This window comes from Dermatophagoides pteronyssinus, unplaced genomic scaffold, assembly GCF_027571235.1.
Source record: "Dermatophagoides pteronyssinus isolate colony J.1.1.1.1 unplaced genomic scaffold, Derpt_VIB-CSIC_2022.12 sq0012, whole genome shotgun sequence".
Lineage (NCBI taxonomy): Eukaryota > Metazoa > Arthropoda > Arachnida > Sarcoptiformes > Pyroglyphidae > Dermatophagoides > Dermatophagoides pteronyssinus.
This window is the reverse complement of record NW_027461536.1, coordinates 474,367-502,319: the sequence shown is the minus strand read 5'-3', so window position 1 is coordinate 502,319 and position 27,953 is coordinate 474,367. Positions and strand designations below refer to the sequence as shown.

Sequence of the window (27,953 nt, the reverse complement as noted above, 5' to 3'; positions counted from 1 at the left end):
AAGAATGGAAGAAAAATCGAATCAAAGATGAAAGATTTTTCTATTCTTGTTTGAAGAAGAAGAATAATAATAAGAAAATAATGTCTATTATTCATCCACCACACCACACCAAAATCTATTTTTCTTTTCTTTTTTGCACCACCTTAAGATGAATTACATTTATTCTATCCAACATAGTGAATTTGTTTGGTGATCATGATCATTGTTCGTTTTGATTCATTTATTTCGTTTTTTTTTCGTGAATTGTTGTTGATTAGTTTCCAAGCAATAGATATAGACATTGTCGATCCATTTGGATGGTGAATAAACACAATTTATTCCTTTACTATTGTTACTGTTTCAATAATAATGTTTGAAATCAATTTTTTCTCACTTTTGGTCTATTTTTTATTAGTTACTTTTTTTACTTTACCACACAAATAATTCTTTTTGATATTTGGATTCTGTTTGTGTGTTGGTGATCGATTATCCTTCAATGTCCACTACATACACACAACACAAGAAAAAATAACGAAAAAATATAACAAAGATTTGATCACTGATCATCTTATTGGTAAATATAAATAAATAACATTGAGATACAAGTGGTGGATGATCAATGAAAGAATATTCTGTTGTTATTGTTAGGTTGGTGTTGATGTTTGGACCCAATTTATTATTATTATCATTTTTTTGGATTCTTGGATTGTTTTTTTTTGTTTTTTGTTTAGTTTTCGTTTTTTTTTTTTGGTTCGGGCAAATCCAGTGTGCGTCGATATCGATAATAATGTTTTCTATTCTTTTTTGTTTGTTGTACTGTTTGTTATAAGATAGGAAAAGATTGGAATTTTTTGTTTGTTTGTTTGGATCGAAAATCCTCTTGGTTTATGGCTATGAACGTTTTGGTTGTTGAGAGTGATCAAATGGAAAGTATTTGGAATTTTGTTTCTTGTCCATCATCATCATCATCATTGAAAATCCATCGATTTATCTGAAAGTTTTTTTTCTATTTTTCCTATCTTTCCGAAAAGAATCGCTCTAATTCAATAATAAATAGGTCTAGGTGTCTGGAATCTTTTTTCGTAGTATTTTCTCAATTTGCCCGTCTTAACTTTGAACATCGTTAACAACTGCACAACAGCTAACCCAAAAAAATTTTTTCTCATTCGCATATCTACCCCTTTTTTCTATCCGATATTTATTGAGAAATTTAATTCAATTTTGTTTTTAACCTCATATATTGAATTTAACTTTTCAACTTGATCGATATCGACCGCAAAACCAATTATTTAACCGTTATCGAACCGAAAAAAGGTAAGGAAATTGTCTCTTTTTTAAACGCCAAAAATAAACATTGAAACAACACTAAAAAAGCATCTTCATCTTATTTCTTTTGATTGCGTTTAAATTCATGATAATGATGAATGTTGATCGACAAAGATCGATAAATTTCTTCATGGCGTCAAGTTTTCATTCGAATGATAAAGATGATGATGATGATGATGATTAATGCCTATCACACATTCATACGATCAATTCCAGGAAATATAGATGTGTGATATTTAGTAAGCTAATTAGTATTTGAACATCTTTATCGATTTCCAGACAAGCCAATAAGCTAGCTGAATTAAAGTCGTTGTTGAAAGTTATCAAATTTTTTCTTCTTGACATAATTTTTTCAAGATAATTTTCATTCTCCTGAGATAGAAACTTCCCGAGATTAAGAATTTAAAAAAAAGTTATTCAAATCAATCAATCGATCATTGATGATGCTCTTCAACATTCTGTCATTTAATTTTTTTTAAACATCATTTTTAATATTTATTCAATGTAAAAAAAGTTGAATACTCACTCTTCACTGTACTTCCCTATCGAAACATTATCATTATCACCAAAGTTTTTCTCGGTTGTCCTCATTATCATCATCATCATTAATGATGTGTATAATGATGATGATGATGCGGATAACTAATAAAAACAAATTAGAGTTTATACACATTTCATATTTATAATCATAGGAAAATTTATTTCTCTTACTCTCATATTTTTTTACACTTTAATTCCTTTTACTAAGTACGAAAGTGAGAAACCACACCACACCACCGTTGACGACCCATTGATAATGATGAAAAGGATTTTCCGTTTTTTTTCCTGTTGTTGTTGTTGTTGTTATTGCCAATTCTGTTCGTCTATTTAGCTTCAACACCAAGTATCATCATCATCATTAATTGATGATGAATTTCATCACCCAAAAAACACCAAGCCATATATTGGTTTAACAAACAAAACAAAATAAAAACTTTTCATATCACTAATGATGATGCCATGATGTTGCTTTCGATAATAATGATAATAATTTTTTTTTGGTTGGTTTTGGTTTTTCGGTTGGATAGAGGGGTTTCCATAGTATTTGTGTAATGGTTTGGTTCGTTCATTTATTTGTTTGAATTTAGTGAGTTTTTTAATCCATGTATTTCATGTTTCGCTCTCTTCGTTTCATCTATAGATAATTTTCATTCATTACATTTCATTTTACTTGTATTTGATCTATGGTTAGAAATATGAAACAAAAATGCATAATAATTGAATTTTTGTTTATCAAGATTTTTTTTTCATCATTGTCATTTATTTTCATCAATCGATCAAAAAAAAATTTTCCGCATATAAATTTCATCAATGATCAGATAATCCTTGTTTGTTTGTTTTATTTGAATTTTTGGGTGGCATTGTGTTGTTCATCCAAAATCAATAATTCATTTGCTATTCTATTATTGAAGTTTTTTTTTCGGTTGATGATGTGACCATCTAATCTCTGATCACATATATCTATGGTTTTAGTTGTTTTTTTCCATATGAATATTAAATGTTCATTTCAATATTGATATTTTGTTTTTATCTGAATTTTCTTTCAAATATTCTAAAAGATTAATTTGTATTATTTCAAGGGCCGCGTTAAGCTTGATAGTAAAAATATTACGTACGTCATATGTGTGTGTGTGTGCAACGAAACTCGGTTTGTTTCGTTGCACGCGTGTATTAATGTTGATGATGAAATTGATGTAACGATTAAAATATTCCAAATAACTCATTTTTCTGGTTTTCTCCTCAATATCTGAGTATATTGATCAAAACAAAAACAAAAATTGTTGTCAAAATTTGCAAAGTTGTTCAAGTTTGATGAAATTTTGTTTTGCTCAATTTTATTATGTTTAATGAATTTGCTTTTGTTTCATTCTGATTTTCGAAAAAATTTTCATTGTTTAAGTTGGTGTATGTACCCTTTGCCCTTTCTCATTTTTTTTTATTATTTTCTTTTTTTAATAACGTTTTATTTTTTGTTTTTTTCTCCCACTCCCTTCCACAAATGCATGTTTTGTTTTTCGATTTTCGGCTCAAACATTCTCAAATAACGTTTTATTTTTTGTTTTTTGAAAATATTGTCATTTTTTTCTTAATCCCAAGTCATCATCAGTTGAGATTATTGTCAAAGATAAAAACCAAAAAGAATTTTATATCAAAGTCCAAAAATGTCAAAATTTATACATGAATCCGATATGATCGAAGTTATTGAAGGAGAAGCATCTCGTTCAATAAATTTATTCGACAATTATCATTGGAATTCAAGATCAACAATCGATTATACTAGTTCGACATTTCGAAACCGAAATGACCATGACCACAACAATGAACATGATAATCTTAATTGCAATGATAATAATGATGTTATAAATCGTCATAATCGTGATGAAGATCACTCATTGAGAGATGAATCTGATAATCATGGTAATAATAATCGTTCACGTGATTATGGTAATGAATTTGAAGAAAATGAACATGGATCATCTCGTGGAAATTCCAATCAACGGTCTATAGAATTACTTCGTAGGGTACTAACAAATCGTGATTCATCATTTGGTATGATTGATTCTAGATTTGATTTACCACCAAGAGCCATTTTTTCCCGAAATTCTAGAAATCAAACTCGGGCCATGGATAATAATATTGGTTTATCTTCATCTATAGCTAGTAAAAAAGATAGCCAAAAATCCAGATTTCATTATCATTACGATTCGAAAAAAGATTTGATTCGCGATATGCTAAGTAATTTTCTCTGTCCATTCAACGAAGATGATTATTGCCGATTTGAGCACCATAAATCTTATCCTTGCGAATTTTTCCATCCAAAATCTGGCGTTGATAAATCATATAATCGTTTGCCACCATTTGTTTGTGTATTTAATCTGATTAATCGTTGTAGATCGCCGTCTATATCATGTCAAGGTGGTGAAATGCGCTGTAAAAATGGTTTCCATTTGGATGTATTGCGACTATTAGATTTGAAACAATTCGAATCCGAAAATGAAGAAAATTTACGTGAATTTTATGGCGGATATTCCCAACTTGAATGCACTATCTGTTCAGATAAAATTTGTAATAAATTTTTACATAAATATCGTTGTTGGGCATTACTTGAAAGTTGTTCACATTTTACCTGTTTGCCATGTATGCGAAAATGGCGTAAAATATCTCATTCCTGTCCATTATGTCGTATCGTATCGAATCGTTATTTATGGTCATATTATTCCCAGATTCCAGATGAAAATCGAAAAAAGTGTTTATTTGATAGACGAGATTATCATGTAATAGAAGATGAACCTCCAGCTCCAATAGCATCTGAACCATTGGATATTGAAGTTATCTATCGTTATGAAGATGATGGAACTATTCTTTATCTTGAAGAACCCGATGATGATGACTTTTTTTGAATCATATTTATTGCTTCATTTTTTTTTGTTGAAAAATTTCCACTTCAATTTGAAAAAATTGATAATTTTCAAAAATTGGAATTACAATTCACCAAATGTATTAATATTCCACATCAACATTTGAACAAAATTTAGGAAATCACATAAAAAAAAGAACATTTTTTAACATTTTCCAATAGTTCAACTTAATTGATATAATAATGATAATGGTGAAAAAAATCAATGTTTAATGATGTTTCTAATTTTCCTGATTATGATTTATAAATTCTTATTTCATTTACATTTCGTTCATCTTTTCAAAAAAAAGTATTCTAGAAAAAAAACAAACATTCAATTTATAAATAAAACATTCAATTTTTGATTTGAATTGAATTGAAGAAAAATTATAAATGGATTTTTCTGTTTTGTTTGAAAAACAAATTTTATTTTATTTTTTTCAAAGTTATAAAAATTTTGGATAGCCATTCAATAATAACAAACAACAATTGAATAAATCAAAAACAAATTGAAAAAAAAATTTGTTTAAAAATAAAGAGATGTTCTTCATGGAACATGAATTTTAAATTTATCCATCATTCTTTCAAAAGGTTTGTTTTGTTTTCTTGTTGTTGTTGTTGGTTGTTGTTGTTGTCGAAAATCCAAATGACAATCTAATGCTATTAATGGAATATGATAGTTTCAAATTTTTTTTTCACATTATCATTATCAATATTATTTTTGCAAAATTTCATTGATAATGATAATGATAATGACAGATTGATGGAAATGATGATGGTAAACATTTTTTTTTCTCTCGCCACACATATCTCAATGTTATCGATACAACATACAAGAATCGTAGACATTTGTTTTCAAATATTCTCTCCATTTCGCTCGCCTTGCATGTGACAAAATTCATTTATCCCTTTTTTTTCGTAAATTTTTTTTGGCAAATCCATTGATTTTTCTTAGGACACCGATAATGAATGGATAATTTGATAATTTTTTTGATGTAAAACTTTTTTTTTCTCCTTGATTCGATATCGGATTGGGTAAACATCAGATGATTATATCAGTAACGGAAAAAAACTTATGAATCGAAAAAAAGATGGACATTTTCTTTGATAAAAGAATTCTTAGCACACACACACCACACATCAACCAACAAGGATAACCAGATCAAAAAAGTTTATTTTTTTTTTCGTCCATTCTCCAGAATTCGTGTCCAGTATTTTGAATGAATGATGGTGATGGTGATGGTGGCGATTGAGAAAATGAGTGAAAAGTTTTATTATTTTTTTTTTTTGCTCAGTTGCAAAAGTTTTTTCAAAGTTGGAATAATTCTGTACACACACACACACCCATAGACATTGAGTGTATGTGACAAGTAAATTTTCTTTTTTGTTATTATTTTCCTTTTTTTTCTCTCTTTCATTTCAAGTTTATTGTCGAGTTTTTTTTTCCATAGTTATTCTGTTTTGAGAAGATTGACATAATTAAATTGTTATGTCATTGTCGAATGTTGTTGTTGGTCATCGAGAATGTGAAAGGGAGATCATTTCGTCGATGTATGTTGTTGTCGTCGTTGTTGGTGATGGAAATTTTTTTTTTTTACTACAAAGTTATAAAATAGCTGTCAGAAAAAAAAAATTCAAAAAGATTCGATTTTTATCAAGTTTTTTTTTGTTGTTGTTGTGATGAAAAGATAAATTCTTTATGTTGGATTTAACTCTCTTTTTTTTTGTTGTTGTTGATAATTTGTATTTAATTCCGTTTGTTTCTTTGTTTCTGTTTTTTTTTGTTTCGATTGTTTTGCAGTGTCAAACTTTTTGATTTGTTTCAATTTTTTTCACTCGAAAATTGTTTGCTTTATTTAACCCCTCTATCGCCGCCATCCGGTTATAACATCTCGATAACATTGATCGATTCCAAATTTGATGATGAATTTAAACGACTATTGAAATTCTTTCGGTTTAAATATAAAGTTTAGAATGCTTGTTTTTTTTGAAATTTCATATTTACATAAATGATGTCTTATGGTATATCATAAAGTTTTCGCTTGGACATTTCACTTTATTATTCTCCCCCCAAAAATGTTGTTTCAACAAAAAAAAAATCCCATTACAAAGTTAAAATAGCTTTGTGTCAAATGTTTGTTGTTTTGTTGGTAGAAATAGATCAATTTTTTCCCTTATCTCAAATCATACAGAAACAGAGATTTTGTTTCGATTTTGTTGTTGTTGTTGTTGTTAACAAAAAATTCATTTCAATAATGGTGAGAAAGTTGCAAGTACAAAAAGAACTATTTGATAAACAAACAAATTGAATTTCTTTTTTTTTGTTGAATGAATTCAAAGATAATGTTGATGATTGTGATCAATTTTTTTCCCTCTCTCTTTCTCTATCTCTACAAGTTTGTTTCGGATGCAAAATGGAAAAGAGAGAGAGAGAGAGAGAGAGAGAAAAAAAAGATAAAATCAAAGTTTCTATTTTGTCCAAAAAAGCACCCATAATAACCGAAACCGAATAACATGAACACAAATAAATAAATAAAAAAAAGGGACCATAACAACAGCAGTAACAACAACAACAACAATAATAATAATAATCGAATCGTAATAACCGTCGACGAAAACAAAGCCAAAACAACAGTGTGATGCAAAGAAATAATAAGAAATGAAAAAAAGATGCAATCTTTTTCCTATCTCTTCTTTATAGTCGTTTTGTTCTTTCGTTTGTTCGTTCGTTTTTTCTCTCCTCGACAATCACCAATTCTTGAATCATTAATTTAAATGTTGATCGATATCAGGAATAAACGAAAAAGAAAAAAAACTGAGAACCCGAATAAGGCAAATTGAATGTGGCTGTCCAAGCAAAAAAATCGGCCAAAGAATTGAATCGAAATGAAAATGAATTCAATTCGTTTTGTATATTTTGCAATACAGTTGTTGTTGTTGTTGCCAGTGTTACATAAATAAGTTTCTTAAGAAAACAAAAAAAATATTATTCTCTGGATTTAACGAAATCAAATTCTTTGATTCATTAATTTATATCTTATTCGTTCTTTGTTTTTTTTTTTTTTGGTTATTATCATGATAATGAAAGAATATTCTTTGACGAAAACAAAACAAAACAAAAACAAACTTTCCAAACAACTTTCTTTCCTGTTGTGATTTTATATTTGTACTTTTTTTTGAAAATTTTCTCTCAACAAATACAAGTATCATTTGTTAAAGAGACATTGAATGAAAAGATATATATCCGGATCCAAAAAAAAGAAAGAAGAATCCAAAGTAGATTTTCTTTTCTTTTCTTCTTTTTTTTCGGTATCAATTTCATTTTCGATAGAAATTTTCTTCTGTTTATGACAAGTATTTAAGATTTTCTGTTCAATTTTTCTTGTTGTTTTGTCTTTTATTTTTGGTTCTTATTTCACAATTTTTAGTCAATCTATTCATTCAATGATTACACAAACAATGACAACAATGATGAATAATTAATTCTTTTCATTTTTTGGACAAACATTCCCCGGAAGGAAAACTAAAAACAAGAAATTTTAACAGAAATCTTTAAACAACAACAACAACCAATAGTGATTATCATTATTTCATTGACTTAATGACGTCAACAACAACAACAAAAACAAAAACAAATGTCCAATTCATTCATCAAGAATTTTAATTTTAAAAATGCAATCATGTCATGTCACATTGGTTGTTTCACATTCAAAAACAAAATGACAAAAGGATTCTATTGCATTTCAATCATTCATTCATTCATTCATTTAGTTAATTTATTCTTAATTCTGAATTTGTTCCGAATTCACCAAAAAAAAAAAAAATAAATTCTATTTATATGGATTCTTGGATTCTAATCACTTGATCCAATCTAAAACACACACAATCCAATGGGCTAATGATTTCATTCTATTCATTAATTCTCAGAATATTTCATACATCGAGACTATTTTGATGTGAAAAAAACTGTAGAATAATGATGATGATGATGATGATGATAATAATAAGTACCGATAACAAACAAGCGATGAAAAAACAAAATCTGAACATCGTAAATATTGGAATGGCAAGAAAAATTGGAAAGAGAGAGAGAGAAAAAAAGTAGGCCAAATTCATTTTTCTTTTCAAGACTTTCTGGACTACTGCATATGATCATTATGTTTTGATCTTTGAATTTATCTTTGAATTTTATATCATTTGTCATTTCATTCACAATTCTGTTGTTGTTGTTGTTGTTGTTGTTGCTGTCAACATGAGCCACTTTGGTTCGATATTTTTTTTTGGTAATGTTAATGATGATCATGATGATAAATAAAATAAAAAAAAAGATATTCAGGGGCCAACTTGAACCAACAACAACAAAATGTAAAAGTTTTATTTTTTCTGGCTCTTTTCATTATTGAAAATTATGAATCATTTGGGAAAATTTATGATTTTGAATTTCACAATTTCATCGTCGTCGTCGTCGTTGTTGTTTATTCAATTTATATGGATCATATTTTTTGTTTTGTTTTCGGTTTTTTTGGCTTCAATCAACCAAGTTGCAAGTAGCAAAAAAAAGTTTCGATTGGAAATTTTTTTTCCATTCTCTTTTTTGTTGTTGTTGTATATCCGGTACAAATGAGTGAACAGAAAAACTGTCATTCAAAAGAGCCAGAACCCTTTCATTCACAAAACTGCAAGAATATTGATGATGATATGGTCAGAATGGTTTCGAAATATTTTTGTGTTTTGAATTTTGAATTTTGAATTTTTAAATTCGTTATAATAAACTAACTTTACCAACTAAACAGGAACAGGAAAACAAATCATAGTGGCAATGGCGAAACGAAAAAACTTTTCATTTTTGTTGATGTTTGATCCATTTATAGTTTATTTTTCATCATCAAGTGAAAATGCATCGCTTTACTGCAAACTCTACGGATTTCGAAAGTCAGTGTGAACAACAACAAAAAAAAAGTTTCAACCAAACAACAAAAAATGATATTTTTTCTCAAGAAGAATATTCCTGAAAATGTTTGTTTGTTTGTTTTGGTGGATGGAAGAAAAAAATATATTGCCCATTAACGCCTCGTCGTCGTCGTCGTTCTAGTCGTTTAGTTTCTGTTTCTGTTTCTGTTTCTGGATTTGATAAATTATTCGGAAAATGTTTTTTTCTTCTTCGTTTTTCTTTTTCTTTTTCAAGAAATGAATTTAAATTGATTGCTTGTTGGCAGTCAGTCATTTAGTTGGTTGAAATTTCATTTCATTTGAAATAAAGTTTTTTTTTCATATTAATGCTGGCTGGTCGCAATGTATTTCTTTTTTCGAAAATGAGATGATTTCAAAAAAAAAAAAAAATTGAAAATCACATCCAAAACAAAATACTAATTAATCACTTTATTCCGAACCAACAAAAACAAAAATCGATAATTTTATCAAATTTTTTTTCTTTCAAATGCTTGTGTAATCAATAAATCGATCGATTGATTGATTCATATAATCGATTTTTATTTTTATTTTTCGGTAAAAACGATTCTCATTTATATTCATATGTATGACTTTTCCACCATTTTGAGCGGCTAACCAAGGGAAAAACAGCGAAAAACTAAAATTTTCCATTTAAATTCATAAATATGTCGAGCTAATTGATTTTGTTTTTTTTGTTTCTTTTGTTTTTTTTCTTTTAGGAAATTCAACAATTTTCTGGCTTTTCAAAATGATATCGATAATCGACCAATTAACCTTAAACAAAAAGTTGAATTGATTAATTGAAATTTTTCCGTAAAAAAACAAACAAAAAGTTTCTAATTTCAGTGATGAAAACGATGATGAACAATTTATTAGTAAATCAATCAAATGATTTATTATCGAAAATTATTATTATTGATGATAATAATCATCATTATCATCATCGTAAACGACGAAAACATCGATCTAAATTAATAAAAACTACAAAGGCAACAACGACAATGATGATGATGATGATGATTAAGAAAATTGTGATCATAATGATCATCATACAATCATCAACAACAACAAATCGTTTGCCAAATACTGTGATGGCCATCAATTTACATTCACAACAACAATTATCGAGTGATGAACTTTTTCAATCAACAACAACGATATCGACAACATCATTTCAACAACAACAACAACAGAATAATAATCAAAATTGTAATATAATATGTCAATGTAAATGGAAATCGGGTAAAGAAACGGCCAACTGTGATCATCGTTCATTACAAACAATACCAACAGGTCTTTCATCAACAATACAGGTGATTGATCTAAATGGTAATATGCTCAATAAACTTCCTGCCATGATTTTTGTTAAACGTGGTCTATTAAATCTACAACGTATATATATGGCCAATTGTCATTTAGGTTTGTTTCATTTTTTTATTTTTGTAAATTAAGTATTAATTTTTTGAAAAAAAACTACACTAAACCTAAAATCTATTTCCTGTTTTTCCGTTTATTTATTTCACTTATTTCTTCATAATGATAATCATTATCATTATCATAATTTCTTCTGGTTGGTTGGTTGGTTGGTTGGAAAAAGCTGAGCTCATCAAAGTTGTAATACCCAATAGCCAACAACAACTAATAATCATAATAATCATAATAACAATTCAGCAATTTTTTGCTGATTTTTGCAGGATAATAATATCCATCCAACAATTTACGGGGTAACAAAACGAACAACAACAACAACAAAAAAACATTAACCTTTTCTGTTACGGTTGTTGCTGTTGTTGTTAGAATAGTTTTCATAGCTTGGAATTATTTTTTTGTTGCCCCAGTTGTTTGCCCAACAAATTGATGAAATCTTCATTCATTGTTGGAATTCTGTTGATAATCATCATTTTTGTTTTTCAGTAGTTTTGTCAAGTTATTACAAGTTCAAATATATAAATTAACCTCATTATCAAATTGTTTGTCGTCTTTATTGGCTCGGGTTCAAATTATCATAATGATTGTCTACTGGATGTAAGTTCTACGTGGGAAAATCTAATGAACTCAATTGTTTACTTGTTTTCATCAATGCTTAAAGTTGTTTGCATATTTTCCAAAAGTTAAGATTTAATGATTATAAATATGTGTGAGTGGGGGTTATTTAGGCAGATCAAAGTCATTTTTGAATTCTATTCAATAGTTGAATTGGATTGACCTTTGGCCAATTGGAACTTTGAACAACCACGCAGACATTATGTGACATAATTTTGCATCATCATTATCGTCGACAACAACAATGATGATCAAAAATTTTCAATTGTTATTAACACTTCCTTTCCCTCACCCAGAAAAAATAAAACAATTGATTTCATTGAAATAACAATTTGTATTTATTGTTTTCGATCAAAAGTGGAAGTTGAAATATGTGAAACAAAACAACAAAAAAAAACTGGAAAAAGTTGACTCCACACTTTAATCATTAATTGCGTTTGGTGCAAGATAGACCAGAATCAAATGAAATAAAAATAAATGAATTGTAAAAATGTCAGGCCTGTTGTTGTTGTGAAATAATGTTGTTGTTGAGAAAAAAAAAACGAAAAATACAATTAAATTTAATAATCACTTTGGGACCTATTTTTACATAACTTTATTTTTTTTCCGGACCATTTTTTTTCATTTGGATTCGTTTCGAATCCTGTTTTTTTGTTTTAAATTGAAAAAAAACATTCAATGATGATGATGAAGATGATTGGAAGATGTTAGAATGATTGAATTTGATTATTTTGATATACCTCGAAAGGTTGTCATCAATTCTTTCTGAAATGGTCATCAGCATTATGTTGATTGGGTGAGAAAACACACACACAATTTTAATAATCATCTTCGTCGTCAACGACAACATCCATTATCATCATCATCATCATCGCTAATCGACTGAAAAAAAATTCAATTTTAAAACACCAACACACTATATACTCGTACAGATGAGACAAAAAGCAAACAAAATAAATTGTGAGCAAAAAAATGAAATAATTCCATGTTTGCTAACATTGATAAAATCGATATCAATGGATCAATTGAATCAAGAATTACATCAACACCAACAACAAAAACAACAAAAACATCCTTATTCTGTTATCATAATGAAATTCTACTACTACCAATACTAGTACATTATTTTGCAACTATCATCCAAGTTTCATAAGTTGAACAAATTAACCATTATTTTTATTATTATTATCATTTTGGTGATGATGATGTAATATATATAAATAATCATTAAATTAACCATTTTTGCCTTTCACCATTTTTACGTTTTAAGTTTCTATTCAATAATAAGCTATTTTTTGGAAATAAAGGTTGTCTTTATGGTGTTTATATGTGTTATTCTGGTTTGTAAAAACGAGACAGGACACTATGGGTGTTTTGTTGTTGTTGTTGTTGTTGTTAATTTATGTGCATCTGGTTTTATTTATTTTGCACCAATATTTTTATCAATAATATGGGTGTGTGTAAAATTCTGAACCATTCAAACACCCAAAAAAAACCCATTATAATTATTATTGTTCAATAATAATATTTGGTCATTGTCGTTTCTGAAATTTATTAGAAAAAATTATTATTGTTTTTTTTTTTTGGTTTTGTTTGTTTGTTTGTTTGTGATTCTTCCATTCGCCACCTCGGCATCATTGGAAAAGTCTTTCTCTATCTTGCTGTTGTTGTTGTTGTTGTTGGTTCACCATTTGACATCATTATTATTATTATTATCTTTATCGATAAATCTTTTGGAATTTATATCGGATACCAAAAAAAAGAACCGCTGTTTGAAAATGAAATTAAATTCCGGTTGTGTGTGTGTGTTTTTTTTTGAAATTTAAAACAGAAATTATTGGAAAAAAAACTCAAAATTAAAAAAAAAATTATTTTGCTGTTTTTCAAATAATTTATGCGTTTCGGAACCCCAAAACAAAACAGAAAAACAAAAAAAAAAAACGGACAAAAGTTTGCTTCACTGCCATAATTCCATTGAGTTTTTTTTGGTAATATCAACTCCATTGCCAAATTGAAAATCCATTTTTGTAATCAGCTTTTTTTTTGTTTGTTTGGAAAAATAAAGTAATTTATAAATAATAAATTAGAAGATTAAAATTGATGGACAACATTGATGAGATATTTGAGAAAAGTCATCATAGATATTGTGTAATACAATACAAGTTGAACATCGATGAAAGAAATTTATCATCATTTTTTTTTTTTGTGATGACAAACTAGAATTCCCGGGAAGCTTTTTCTGTTTTCACTATTTGAAAAAACAAAAACAAAACAAATGAAAAAATGTTTTATTCATTTGATATCCGATTGGATTTGTAAAAAAAAAGTTTTTCATTTTGTCAATTTCTAATTTCTTATAATATCATCGTCAATAGATTTGTTACAATTTTTATTTTTAAAATTTAAAAAAATTTAATTTCAATTTTTTTATTTTATTTTTTTCTTTAAAAACTTTAAAACAGTGGAAATATCGGCCGAGAGCTTTATAAAATTATCCAATCTTATTGAGCTTGATTTATCAAATAATTCATTGACAACAATACCATCAAGATCATTAGCTGAATGTCATGGTTTACGACGATTATCATTATCCGGTAATCGTATTAGTAATGTAAAAAGTCGTTCATTTTTACCATTAACAAATTTAAATTGGTTGGATCTTTCAAATAATGTGATCTATCATCTTGATATGGATGCCTTTATTGGTTTACGTTCATTACAAGTTTTAAAATTACAATCAAATCATTTACAAACAATACCATCATCACAATCATTTGTACAATTTTTATCGATAAGAATTTCATTAGATCTTTATGATAATCAATGGCGTTGTGATTGTCATTTAAAACCATTTCGTGATTGGATTATTACTAATCAAATACCGATGACAATTAAACCTGTTTGTTATATGCCAACACGTTTACAAGGTAAGTGATATTCAATTGTATTTTAAATCTCTTTCATAATCATTTATTCTTCGTTCACATTCCATTCTCCAATTTCATGAAAGAATTTTGTTGTTGTTGTTTTTTTACCAAGAAAAACCAGAAAAAAAAAAAGAATTTAGCATCAATAATTTGATGTGTGTGAAAATTGTACGACAGGAAAATCTATTTCAAATGAAATTTCTTCTCTTTTTCTCTTTTTTTTTTGACATGCGAATCATACTGACAACTTTTTTTCTTTCTCTTCTCAACATTGAACAACAACAACAAAAAAAAGTTTGCCTAGTTAAATATAGAATTACCATACCAGTAAAAAAAAATTATAATAAACAAAAACTGGGAGAAAAAAATCGATCAATTGCTTTCCAGAAATTTTTTTTTTCGTTTTTGAAAACGTGAAAAAAATTCCAGAATACCATGAATGTGTGTGTATGTGTGTGTGAAAGTAAAACATGTCTACATAAGAGAGAGACCTGTCTATCTAGTTTGATGCGGCAGAGATGTGTGAATGAAACAAAATACAAATTTCATTCATTCATTCACTCCAGTTCTTGCTGTCACAACAACAACAACAACAAATTTTCATTCAATTGACAAGGAATATGAATGAAAAAAAATCCAAGTGATTCAAGCTAATAACTAAATGGGGATGAACCAAGAATAAAAAATAAAAACTTTTACATGAACCAAATGACGTTTGTGTGTTCGGTGGGTGTGTGTGGGTGGTTGGACATTTCAAGTCGTAGTGGTAAAATGAAATTAGTGAAAATGATAAAATATTCAATTTTTGTTTCCCAGCAAGTTTTTTTTTCTGATCAATAAATGAATGAAACTATTATGACAAGAATCGATTGAATCGATTCATTTATCGAAGAATTTTCGATTATTTTTTTTCGAAATGATTTTTTGAAAAATTCTGTACAGTTTTTGATAATATTCTTTAACACCAAATATGGTTAGTCATATTTTTTTCCATACTTTTTTTTTAAATATTCAAAATTTAAAATTCAGTCACACGCGGACATAAACAATGGATGTTTTTTTCTTTGGAATTCTTTTCTTCTGATTCAATGAATAGCATCATCATCATCATCATCATAACATTGAATGAAAATTGATTCAGGAATATGATAACGTGTGTGTGTGTGCAACAGACGTATGGTTTATGTGTCATTCTCATAGTTGGCAGAAAAAAATGAATGAAAATTATGCTAATTTTTCAAATGATTTTTCAATTTATTATCATCATCATCATCGTGATGATCGAAAAAAAATCAAAGACAAGAAAATACAGGAATCGAGAATGAAAAAAAAGAAAAGAAATTCAAGTATTGAAAATATGTGAATGAATGATTTTGAACGCATACATCGAAAGAATCGTCAGAAGTTTTCAGAAACCTTACCCAAAATGATGACGTTCAAAATTTATTCGAATAATGCAAAAAATATATGAAATGATTCCATCGAATTTGAATTGATGATTGAGATGTGGTGAAAGAAGGGATGCTGATGAGACAAAGAGAGAGAAAAACGTCAGAAAAATTTTGATTGAAATAAAGAAAGAAATTATTCTAATATCAAGCCACACACACACACAGAATCCAAAAGTAAATGAACGCGTATGCACATCATACCCGTTTTTGGTTCTTCTTTTTCCCCTGTTGATGATGATGATGATGATGATGAAAAGTGTGGGAGTTTGAAAATTAAATTTTTTTTTATTCCATAAAGTCTTTATTCGAAATCAAAATTGATGATGATGATAAGGGTGTTATATAATAGGATGATGTTACCACTGTCAATGTCATGTGATGATTTAATTTTTCATCTTCCTCTCTCTCTCTCTCTCTTCATTCACAACAAAACAACCAAACCAAAAGGTCTATAGGCAATTTGAATTCCAGAAGACCAAAAAACCTCTTTGAATCATCATCATCATTTGGAAATGGAGAAAAGAAATTTTGGCAACTACCAAAATGACATCATCATCATTATTATTATTAATATTAATAATGAAAATAATTTCTTTTCTCACTGTTTTTTTTTTTGATCATTTCAAAATCATTTTGTTCTCGAATTACTTTATTTTTTCAACTGGAAAAAAGAAAAGAAAAACACTTTTTTTATAATGGTTGATTTGAAGAGTTGGTGATGGTTGATGATTGATATTCAAGTGTGGTGGTTGGGTGTGAAACTGAAGAAATTAATTTGATTTTTTTTTCATCAAATGATTTATTCGTTTTCCATTCATTTTAAACAGAGAGAATTCTTCGATTCTTTCTTCTCTTTTTGATGAAGAGAAAACTATTTTCTCTTCGGGGAATAATTGATTTGAACATTTTAATTTTCAATTTTTTTTTACATTTTTTGAAATGAATTTATTGATTAAATTTTGTTTCTAAATTTAAATTATAATTTTTTCATTTATTTGATAAATTAGGCCAAACTTGGGATACAATTTCAACGGATGATTTTAGCTGTCCACCAACTATCAATACGGTCAATACACATTATTATAAACATATTGGTAATAATGTAACGATACCATGTTCGGTTAGTGGATTTCCATTGCCACAAATTTATTGGCTATTTGAATCGACCGGTATGGGACAAACAACAATCGAATCGATTAAAGATTCTGATATTGATGAAGATGATGATGATGATAATGATGATGATGGTAATAATAATGGTAATAAATCAACGCTGATCAATAATGATAATGAATATGATGATGTTGATCGATTACAATATAATCAACAACATGATCATAATCATAATCATCATCGACAACTATTACCATCATCAAGATATTCAATTGTACAGGAACGTGAACAAATGGGTATTGTTATCAGTAAATTAACTGTACATTCATTACAACCAATCGATACACAACGAATAACGTGCTATGCACGTAATGTTGGTGGTTCAATAATGAAAAATTTTACATTAATTGTTTCTACACAGGAACCATTTAGTTCATCACGTTCAATGGATCTTTTAGTATCAGAATTTATGTTAATTGTTGTTGCAATTTGTATATTACTTATGTTATTAATGTTATTCCTATTTGTCGTGATATTTCGAAGAAAATCCAATTCATCTGCAATTATCAATAATAATAATAATAGTGGTGGTCCTACAAACCATGTAACCGATTCATCACAAGCACCAGAACCGAATCGTTTACAATTAAATGATGATGATTATCGAATGATCAAACCATCAATGATTAATGGTAATGGTAATGGTGATGTGCTTTCAAATAATATCCTAATGAATGGCAGTATTATTGGTGATGAAAAATCTATATTTCTTGATCATAATAATCATCATCATCAACCTACCTTTCTTCAACCTTATCATCACCATCATCATCCACATAATGATAATGAAACAACAACACCGGCCAATATTTTAATGGTAAATACAATTGATATGTTAGCTGCTGCTGCTGCATTATCAAATGGAAATACAATCTTATCTGCTGATCCAAGTATTTCAACTGATCTATCATCACAATCAACAACAGCAACATCGATGAATGGTAATGTTGTCAATATTCATCCACATCATCAACAACAGAATTCAACAGATTCAAGTGTAAATAGTCAACAGCAATCATATTTTCCATTCGATACAACGATAACATCATCATCATCACCACAACCATCAACGATACAACAGTTACCTCCATCATTTTCTTCCCATCAACCGGATATACTTGTTTCATCGAATGCCTATTATCTTGCTCCATCCAGATCATTATCATCATCAACAGCGATGATGACAACAACATCAACAACAACAACAACAACAGCAACAGCTACACAATTTCCATTATTAAATTCCGGTCCATTATTTCATATGGCCAATTCAAATGATAATAATAATCATATTATTTATGGTACAACACGTATTGCACCAACACGAATGATTACGAATAATTTAGCCATCGCTGGTAATAATAATAATATAATACATAATTCTTCATCAAAAATAACTAAAGTAAAATTTGCCGATGAATTTGAATCATCATCATCATCATTATCATCATTAGATCATCGTTCAATGATTATTTCATCACCACAACAACAATCATCACAAGAATCACAATCAATATCGAATAATAATCAACCATATACAACCATAGGAACAACATTACGACGATCATCAACAATGATGGATAATAATAATAATCTATCAATGAATAAACCATTAGGTATTGGTCATCGAAATATATCATCATATCCAGAAAGATTACGATTAATTGAATCATCAGTTGATTCGGGTGAACCAATACGTGTTACCAATGATAATGAAAATCATATTGATGAAACTGAAGAGGATGATTATTATCAACAGCAACAACAACAACAACAACATCCAGATTCATCAGAGATTTAGTTTCAATCAATCAATCAATCAATCATGATTATTCTATTTCATATCTAAATATAAATCATCATTATAAATATTATCATTATTATTTTATTTTATCTTATAAAAAAAAATTTTACCTCGAAATATTTTCTCTATTTCTTGTTATTATTATTATTATTGTTGTTTTAATTGATTTGAAAAAATTTGTAAATAAATCTTTTCCAAAATAAATGAAAGAATTATTCTCTTTTTATATATATCGCGATACAATCGATTATTCTGCAGAATATAACATCTCCGCAATATGAAAATAATGAATTTTAATGTTGAAACAAAAATAAAAGTTTATTATTCATTTGGGGATGGAAAAATGTGATGAGATGTGGAAAACATGTATGTGTGTTTTGTATTTATATTTACTGCAAATTTAAATGAGATCGTATTTCACAATCAATGATGATGATGATAGTGATGAATGTGTTGTTGTTGTTGAAAAGATTATCAATAAATCATCATCAAGGGATGAAACTAAATTGTGAACGATCTAATGATTGTTGTAAAACTTTTGATACGGTCGATGTAATTACATTTGCAATTTGTAATCGAAATACATTCGATATTGAATTAATAATTAATTCCAAAAGACTATCCCAAACACCTAATCCTTTCATTTCGATCCAAACATAGGTAATATTTTGAACCATAAATTCTTCTAAACGTGGTGTTGAACCACGTTTCAATGGTTGTCGCATACGTAAATAAGCGGTTACATTACGTATGGCTAATGATGATGAACCGGTTGGTCCATTACGTCCTTTGTTTGTTTGTTTGTTTTGATCGATCCATCCATCGATTTTTGATTCATAAATGAACAGAAAAAAAAAGAAATGAAAGAAAAAAAACAGTTAGATTAAAATGTAGGAAAAAAAACATCAAATTACAAAATTATAAATGATCAAAAATTTGGAAAATGAATCGAATCAATCAATTCAATTTTCATTCAAGATTCTAATCTTTTTCCATTGAATCACAAAATACAATAGCAAAATGTGAATGAAAATGAAAATGAACAATATCGAAAGAAGAATATCGATCCGAATTTGATTCCAAATATATTTAATAATAATAATAATAAGAAATGGATCGACATTTCTATAGAAAGATTTCAAATTTCTTTTCAAAACAATTCTCTCACTCTCTTTCGGAATTCAAATAAACTTAAACAAACATCACAGCACAACACATATCTAAGTCTTGAAAAATGAACAAAAAAAACTTGAGAAACCAAAGAATGATTTCGATTCGTTTCTCTCTCTCTCTCTTTTACTCTCTTTAGCTGCTTTATTCATCAGCCAATGGAGAGAATGAAGAAAAAGAAAAGAAATGAAATATAAATCCGAATCCAAAGTTAAATTTCTTTCCATTTTTTTCATCATCATGATGATAATATAAATACAAAAGAATCAAAGTGAAATTCATATATATCACCAAACAAACAAACACACACACACACACAACAAATGTTGAAATGTAATAAATTTCTACATTGAACAACAACAACAACATAACGTGCTACCCTCCCATTTATATAAATAATAATAAAAAATTGGTTTTTTGAAATGAAGAAACATCGATCTATCGATATCCAATATAAATATATATAGATTCTGGGGAGATTCAATTCTATTGATCGAAGAAAAACTTTAAAAAAAATATATATCTCTATATGTTCTCTGTATGTTGAAGATCATTGATCATTGAATATTTTTTCTTTCTATCGATGATGATGATGGCCATTTATAAAAAAGAGTGAATAACTTTTTTTTCATAATACTTCGATATAGGCAAAACTTTTTCCAACATCGAATATCCAATGTGTGTGTGTGTGGTTGAAAGTTGGTTGAAAATATTTGAAAAAAATGGAAAATATTTCTGTAACAAAAGTCAGGATCAAATTGAAATCAATAAATACAAAAATGAATGAATGTAGAGAGAGAGAGAGAAAAAAAATATTCATAATATTTATTATAACGGATATTTATTCTTGTCTATTTTAACCTACTGTATAGTATTTTGTTGATTCGGTTGGATTGAATTAGATTTTTGTTTGTTTTATTTGTTTGGTTGAATCTTTAAAATCCAAAACAAAAACAACAAGAAAAAAACAAATAACTTTAACACTTGATTTTTTTTTCTGCAAAGTTCAGCATCATTAAACTCGCAATGGAAAGAATCTATGCTAGTTTTTTTTTGATTGTCGTAAAAATGGGAATCATCTTTGTTTCTTTATCCACCCACCCACTGACATTACAGATATGAATTTAAGTGACTATCCTGTATTGATGATGGTGGTGGTGTCCACATAATGTTATCACATTGAAAAATTAAATGTTTATCACGATCAATTTCATTTCATTTTTTTTGGATGGAAAAGAACTCTGGTTCTATGGATTCTTCTTTTCGTTAAGCAAAAAAAAATGTGTGAAAATTTTTTTGTTTCACACATTTTTATTTTCTAGCGGGTGTTCAATTCATTTAACACTTTATTCGAAAATGAGAATCATTTTCATTTTCATTTTTCTCTACTTCAAATTGTTGTCTATAAAATGGTAAGAAAAAAAACTAACAAAACAGAATGAGATATGCCATTAAACATTACGAATGTTTTCTATCATTTACCATTATTCTTTTTTTGGTCGAGATAAGACACTTGGCTTTATGACAACAACGATGGCTGACAATCAGAACTGAGAGAAAAAAAAATGAACTGAATTCTTTTCTGTTTTCAACCAACAACAACAACAAAAAAGATGTAAGTAGAAAAAAAACGCTTGAATAAAACTCACTAACTTGGTTTAAACTTTGTTTAAATGTTTTTTTTTCATTTCGTTTTTTAAAAAAATAGGAAATGAAAAAAAATTTTGAACAGAAAAAAACAAACTAGAATTTTCAATTCGTAAGGAAATGAAAACAAAAGTGAAAAGAATTTCGAATGTTGTCAGTTTTGTTTGAATTCGATGTGTATGGTCCATCATCACGATGAAAGTTCATTTCTTTTTCTTTTATTTTTTGTTTCTAAAACAAAAATAAAATTCTTGATGGATTTCTCGAATTATCATTATGAACAAACAACTAACCAACCAACCAACCAACCAACAGAAAAAAAACGACTATCATCATCAAGAACAATCATTTATTAATAGAGAAGACATTAATTTGAAATCTCAAGTGGCAACCATCAAACAAACAAATAAACAAACATTTAAAAGAAAAATAAAATTCTTAAAATGTTCATTACAACTATCCACGCACTATCCACCAGAATCAGATTAAAGAATATTTTTTTTCGAAATGAAAATTTTTTTAAAATAAGAAAAAAAATAACCACTTACCCAATACATTAATATTCCAATCATATTTGCCGGTTAAATTTTGAAAACCAACTTGTGCTTCAATAATGGCTGATTCATCTTCATAAATAACATATATATCACCCATACGTGTAAATGTTGATAAACCATAAAGTTTTCCATGTTCAATATCGATGGAAATATTTATCGGTATAAATTGTAAAATTTTTGTTTCAATTTGTCTTTGAAATGATGGTAATGGTATTGGATCAATACGATGTTTAATACGTTTACTAACCATCCGTACAATATCATCGAATAATATTTCTGATTCATGTTGTATTAATTGATCTAATTTTATTCGTTCTAAACGTTGATTAATTAATGTACGAATTTTTACTGATATTTTATCCGTAACTGTATATTTTACTTGATCAAATATTATATCACTTAATGCACTGATTATTGTTTGGGCGATTACTTCGGAACCGAATACTTCAAAATTTTCCAGATCTAAATTTACTTCATCAGCTTTCATATTTAAATCGATTGTATCGATATGTAGCTGTCCATTTGACATACGTTCAAGATTACCGAATGCATCGATTTCCATATCTGATATATTGAAACGAAATGCTCCGGCTCCTTCGATTGACACAAATGATACCTTAAAAGAAAGAAAGAAAAAACAGAATGAATCAAATGTAAATGACAACAATGATTAAATCTAATTTAACATGATGAAACAAGAATCATAAATAAAACAAACATCTATCTATCAATCAAACAGCCTTATCAAAAAGAGCTAAAAAAGAAGAATTCCAATACAAAGTGATTAATTGCTACCAAAACAACAACAACAAAAGTGAAAAATGGAAAAAACTTTTGGTACTAACGATTCATCCGATCGACCAACCAACTGGCCTAATATAACTAATAATGAGATTTTGTTGCAAACAAAATTTTCAAAAATGCTCTTTTTTTTGGTTCAATAAAGGACAATGAAATGTTTTTTTGTTGTCTCGTTTTTTGTTTGTTAGAAATCAAATCATCAATTTTCTTCCAAATTCTTTATTATCGTAAAACAACGAAGAAGAAAATTCTCTCTAACACTTTTGGGCCATCTTTCAAATAATTTTTTACCCATCCAATTGTGGATGATGGTGAGATCAATTTAGAAAAAAAAAGTTGTTGTTCTCCGAAGTTGAATAAAAAAAATAAAATGATAATCAAAACATTATCTTGGCAATCTCAAAGGGTTAATTTATTTTTCTTTAGAGAAAATTTAGATTTTTTTTCTGGCACTTAATATCTCAACGTTGCCAATTTTTTTCAAGAATAAATTCAACAAAAAGTTAATTCACAATGTTCATGGTCATGAAAGAGAAAGAATAAAATCAAAATCAACTAAATACTAATTATTCTTGGGATTTCAAATACCTTTTTTTTTGTTCTCGTTCATCCGTTTATACACACACAGCGTTACGTGTTGATTTTTTTTTTTGTTTCAATGGAAATTTCTCTCAAAAAAATTCTGTGACACAAATATAGTTGACAAACAAACAAGAACAAACAAGAATATTCTCTTTTTTCTCTCCTAACAATTTAAATCTCTTCTCATGGCAATGAATGGTCCCAAATGATCCATCTGGTGAATAACAGAATCCAGAACTGTTCATTTTTTGGAATATATTGTTGTTGGTTCTTTTGTGTGTGTGTATAAATATCTGCATATATAGAAAATTTTAATTGGAGTTTCTATACAAAAATTTCTTCTTATTTTTATCATGGAAAAGAAAGAAAAAAAAAGAAAGAAATCTCATAATCATCATTTAGATTTTTTTTGTTGGTGAATCTTTTTTTTTTGCTCGATTCATGTCATTTTGTTTGTTTTAAATTTATTTTTTCATTTTTTTTTTAGAAATAAAATCCAATCCAATTGCAAATAAATCCTTCGTTTTCACTCTCTTTCTGGCATTCAAGATTTTAATATATTTTTAAACAAAAAAAAAACTAAAAACTAAAACCGGAAATTAATTTCCGGATAGCGCTAAAAAACGAATCTATTTTTTTCTACCAACTTTCATCCATCAATTCACGAAAACACACACACAGAAAAGATCAAATGAAATGTTTGTTTCAAAGTTTTTTTTGTTTTTCAATCTATAGTCAAGTCATTATTATCAACGAATTTGTTAACAACTATCTTCGGGTATACCCCGGGTATAGTTGTTATGATGATAATAACATCAACCAAAAAACAAAACCATGTCATCATTATAATTATTCATAATATGCATCACACACTTACCGAACCGTCAAGTGTATAGTTTCCGGTTAGAAATACTTCTGATATGGTTAAATGGATCTGTGTTTGTCGGGTAGAATATAATGAGAAAACAAAAACAAAACAAAAAATTTAAATTTTTAAAACAAAGATTTAAGAAGAAATAAATACAGACATTGGCATTCAATTTTCCAACATTAGCACGAATTGATTCAATTTCAACATTACGTATACCATACATCATAACATTGGAAAATTTTCCATTATAAGATGTAAGCCAATCTTCATCTTTCGAAACTGGTATATCACGTACACGAACCGGATCGGGTAAAAATTCATCAATCAATAATTCTGGTCTTATATGGCCATGATTTTCATCCACTTTTTCAGCTAATTTATTTAATTTTGATGAAATTTTTTTCAATTTTTCAACATTTTCATTATCAACTTTAATTATTTTGGATAATTTTTTTAAATCTTCATCACTAATTAATTCACCGGATTCAAAATCATCAAATGGATCTGGTGTTGTTGTTGTTGCTGCTGTCGATTCTGTAGATTCTTTAACTGTTTCACGTTTTAATTTCTGTGTAGTTGCAACAGTTGTTGTCGAAATGGTTGAACGTTTTTCTAAATCTGGTGATGAATCTTTTTAAATTTCATTATTATTGAATGAAATAAAAATCAAATCAGAAAAAAGAAGAAAAAAAGATAAGAAAAATTTTTTTTTCTCAACAAAAAAAAAATCCAATTTAAATTTTTTCACATCCATGGGGGTAGGTAGTAGTGGTGGGGTAAGAAAGAAAAGAATTTCCATCATCATCATCATCATTGAAAAGAGTTGATGTAAGTAAAGTAAATTACAAAACTTTTTTCAAAATAAAAAAAATAAAAATAAAATTCTTATCATCATACCAGAAGTTAATTCGGCGGAAATTTCATCATCATCTGGTTGACTATTTTCATCATTGTTGTTGTTGTTATCGTTGCCACTAGAAGAAGAATCTTCTTGATCATCATCATCATCATCATCATTATTCAATGATCCGTCTAAAGGATGATTATTTATTATCGTTGTTGTTGTTGTTGATAATGTTTTCAATGATGATGATGATGATAATGGTAATATCGTTGTTGTTGTATCATATTGATCATCATCATTATAATGGATTTCGGATATTTGTAATGATAATTTACAACAAACAATAATAATAATAATAATAATAAATTTGATGGCCATCGATAATGATTGCCTAGATTTATTGATTGAAAAATTCATTTTATTTTTTGTTTCAATGTTTAATTTTGGATTCGATTCGGTTTGCAATTGAAAATCTCGTTGTTATTTTCAAAAGGTTTTCTGATTTCACACAAAATAGAAACAAACACAAAGCACACACACACATAGGAAAGTTTGAAATCACTTTCAATTTGACGTTACTGATTAGCGAACTAAACTGAATGAATGAAGGAAGAAAAAAATTCACTGAATTTGTTTGTGTTTCTTTTCAGAAGAATTGAAATCCTGTCGTCGTTGTCGCCGTTGCTTGTAGAATGAAGGTCATCAATGTATATACGCGAGATGATGAAGGCAGATTGAATCTTTCTAAAATTTTGTTGGAAAAAAACAAACAAACAAACAAAAATTATTTGTTGGCCATTTCATTTGTAATCGTACAATGAATGAATGAATGTAAGGATGAAAAGGAAAGTGTGGAATAAATTCCACTTTTAAATTAATCAATCAATCAATAATGCATCAAATGATCAAATGATCAATGATTAACACACGATCATTATCCATATGCAATGGTCAATCTATCGTTGTTGTTGTTGTTGTTGCTGCAATCTATCAATGTTATTTGCTTATTGCAAGTTTGTGTTTTTTGTTTTAAAACCTGTTTCCAAAAAAAATTTTAATTTCGATCAACATTATCGATTGATTGAAGATATTATACAGGGATACATCTCTCATTAATAAATTCACGTAACATTTGAAAAAACATTTTTGTCTGTCTGTTTCTGGGTTTTGGGTTTTTTTTGTCTTCTATTCACTAACTAAATCTCGTTCTCGCTCTTTTCATTACGTCATAATCAAGATTTTTGTTGTTGTTTTGAAAAAAAAATTTAAACAAATCGATCAAAATTTCATTGCACCCAATTCTCTTCCTTCGTTTTTTTTCGTTCGCAAACAAAGACAGAACATTAAAAAAACTGGACCATCAAAATCAATTAATATGTTTTCGGGGAGAAAAAGTGAGAGAGGAGGGGAAAAGACTGATAATTATGTTCAAATGACGTAATCCTCACTGTTGTTTTTGCTACAACTACAAAAACAACAACAATAAAATCATTGGATAGTAAAATTGTCAAAATGAAAAAGAAATTTTCTCATTTTGCAAATGAAAAGGTTCATTACCAGTACACATCCATACATAGATTTTTACCTTTCCATTCATCCATCCATCATAATCAATTATAATGATTTTTGTAAATATAGAAAAAAATATTTATAAAAATCCAACTTACCCAATGTTTCAACTTTTCAAAAAAATCTTCAGAAAAAAAGGCAATCATCAACAAACCAAACAAATGAAACGACGTGTCGTTCATTCGATGAAATCAAATGAAAATGATATATCCGATCGATACCAATCGAATCAAATTGATGATGATAAAAAAAAGAGAGAAAATGGTTTCATTATCTTGTATTTGGTACTAAAAAAAATATCATATTCAAAACGAATAAATTATCAATCAATAAATGCTGATAAACACTGATGATATTTGAAACGTTTTTTGAAATCAAACATCCATCGATTTCAATTTTTCATTTTGTTAATAATCTCGTTTATGATAACAGAATGATAATGATGATAATAAGTTTGATTGATTTGAAAAATGACAGAAATCTTTGAACTCATTCAAATTTTTCATTTCATTCATTTTTTTCTGGTGATTTCATTTTTATAATCCAAAAAACCAACCAATCCAAACTAGGCCTTTGACCTCAATTTTTTTCCAGAAAAAACAAAATCATCAAATGATAACGATGAACCAGAAAAAAAATTTTTATTCCAAGGTTAGAAAACCAAACAAAGTTTTAAAGATGAAGATTTTACGAAAAAAATAAATTAAGCAACTATATCGATCGACGGTGACAAAAAAATCTTTTAACATTTGATTTTCGTTTATTAGCCACACACACAAACAGCAAATATTTGGAACAATTTGAAAGTTTTTTGGTTTTTATT

At 27.8% G+C, this 27,953-nt stretch overlaps 3 protein-coding genes and 1 long non-coding RNA gene across 4 annotated transcripts; 2 read left to right on the top strand and 2 right to left on the bottom strand.

Annotated features, from left to right (window-relative positions):
* Positions 1-1,211: 1,211 nt before the first annotated feature.
* On the top strand, positions 1,212-19,215 carry LOC113796391 (uncharacterized). The gene is made up of 4 exons (XM_027346661.2): positions 1,212-1,293; positions 10,411-11,110; positions 14,197-14,661; positions 17,120-19,215. Exons 2-4 carry the CDS (start codon positions 10,540-10,542, stop codon positions 19,084-19,086), a joined length of 3,003 nt encoding a protein of 1,000 aa, XP_027202462.2. The 5' UTR covers positions 1,212-1,293; positions 10,411-10,539; the 3' UTR covers positions 19,087-19,215.
* On the bottom strand, positions 1,291-2,496 carry LOC142645489 (uncharacterized). The gene is made up of 3 exons (XR_012846618.1): positions 2,017-2,496; positions 1,832-1,947; positions 1,291-1,763 (listed from the first exon to the last, which is right to left on the bottom strand). It is a non-coding gene; the product is annotated as an uncharacterized LOC142645489 (long non-coding RNA).
* LOC113796373 (uncharacterized) lies at positions 2,892-5,135 on the top strand. Its single transcript, XM_027346640.2, has 2 exons — positions 2,892-3,249; positions 3,442-5,135. The coding sequence occupies exon 2, from the start codon at positions 3,507-3,509 to the stop codon at positions 4,743-4,745; it is 1,239 nt and encodes a 412-aa protein (XP_027202441.2). The 5' UTR covers positions 2,892-3,249; positions 3,442-3,506; the 3' UTR covers positions 4,746-5,135.
* Positions 19,216-19,388: 173 nt separating the features above from the next.
* LOC113796393 (uncharacterized) lies at positions 19,389-27,351 on the bottom strand. The gene is made up of 6 exons (XM_027346663.2): positions 27,229-27,351; positions 25,615-26,305; positions 24,875-25,347; positions 24,724-24,780; positions 22,455-23,079; positions 19,389-19,876 (listed from the first exon to the last, which is right to left on the bottom strand). Exons 2-6 carry the CDS (start codon positions 25,976-25,978, stop codon positions 19,578-19,580), a joined length of 1,818 nt encoding a protein of 605 aa, XP_027202464.2. The 5' UTR covers positions 25,979-26,305; positions 27,229-27,351; the 3' UTR covers positions 19,389-19,577.
* Between the last annotated feature and the right edge of the window lie 602 nt (positions 27,352-27,953).

Coding starts and splice junctions, on each gene's coding strand:
- LOC113796373 (XM_027346640.2), top strand. CDS start 3,507: ATGTCAAAATTTATACATGAATCCGATATGATCGAAGTTATTGAAGGA.
- LOC113796391 (XM_027346661.2), top strand. CDS start 10,540: ATGAAAACGATGATGAACAATTTATTAGTAAATCAATCAAATGATTTA. Junction 11,111..14,196: donor TATGGCCAATTGTCATTTAG/GTTTGTTTCATT, acceptor ACTTTAAAACAG/TGGAAATATCGGCCGAGAGC. Junction 14,662..17,119: donor TATGCCAACACGTTTACAAG/GTAAGTGATATT, acceptor TTGATAAATTAG/GCCAAACTTGGGATACAATT.
- LOC113796393 (XM_027346663.2), bottom strand. CDS start 25,978: ATGAATTTTTCAATCAATAAATCTAGGCAATCATTATCGATGGCCATC. Junction 25,348..25,614: donor TTCCGCCGAATTAACTTCTG/GTATGATGATAA, acceptor AAATTTAAAAAG/ATTCATCACCAGATTTAGAA. Junction 19,877..22,454: donor TTGGAATATTAATGTATTGG/GTAAGTGGTTAT, acceptor AAACAAACAAAG/GACGTAATGGACCAACCGGT.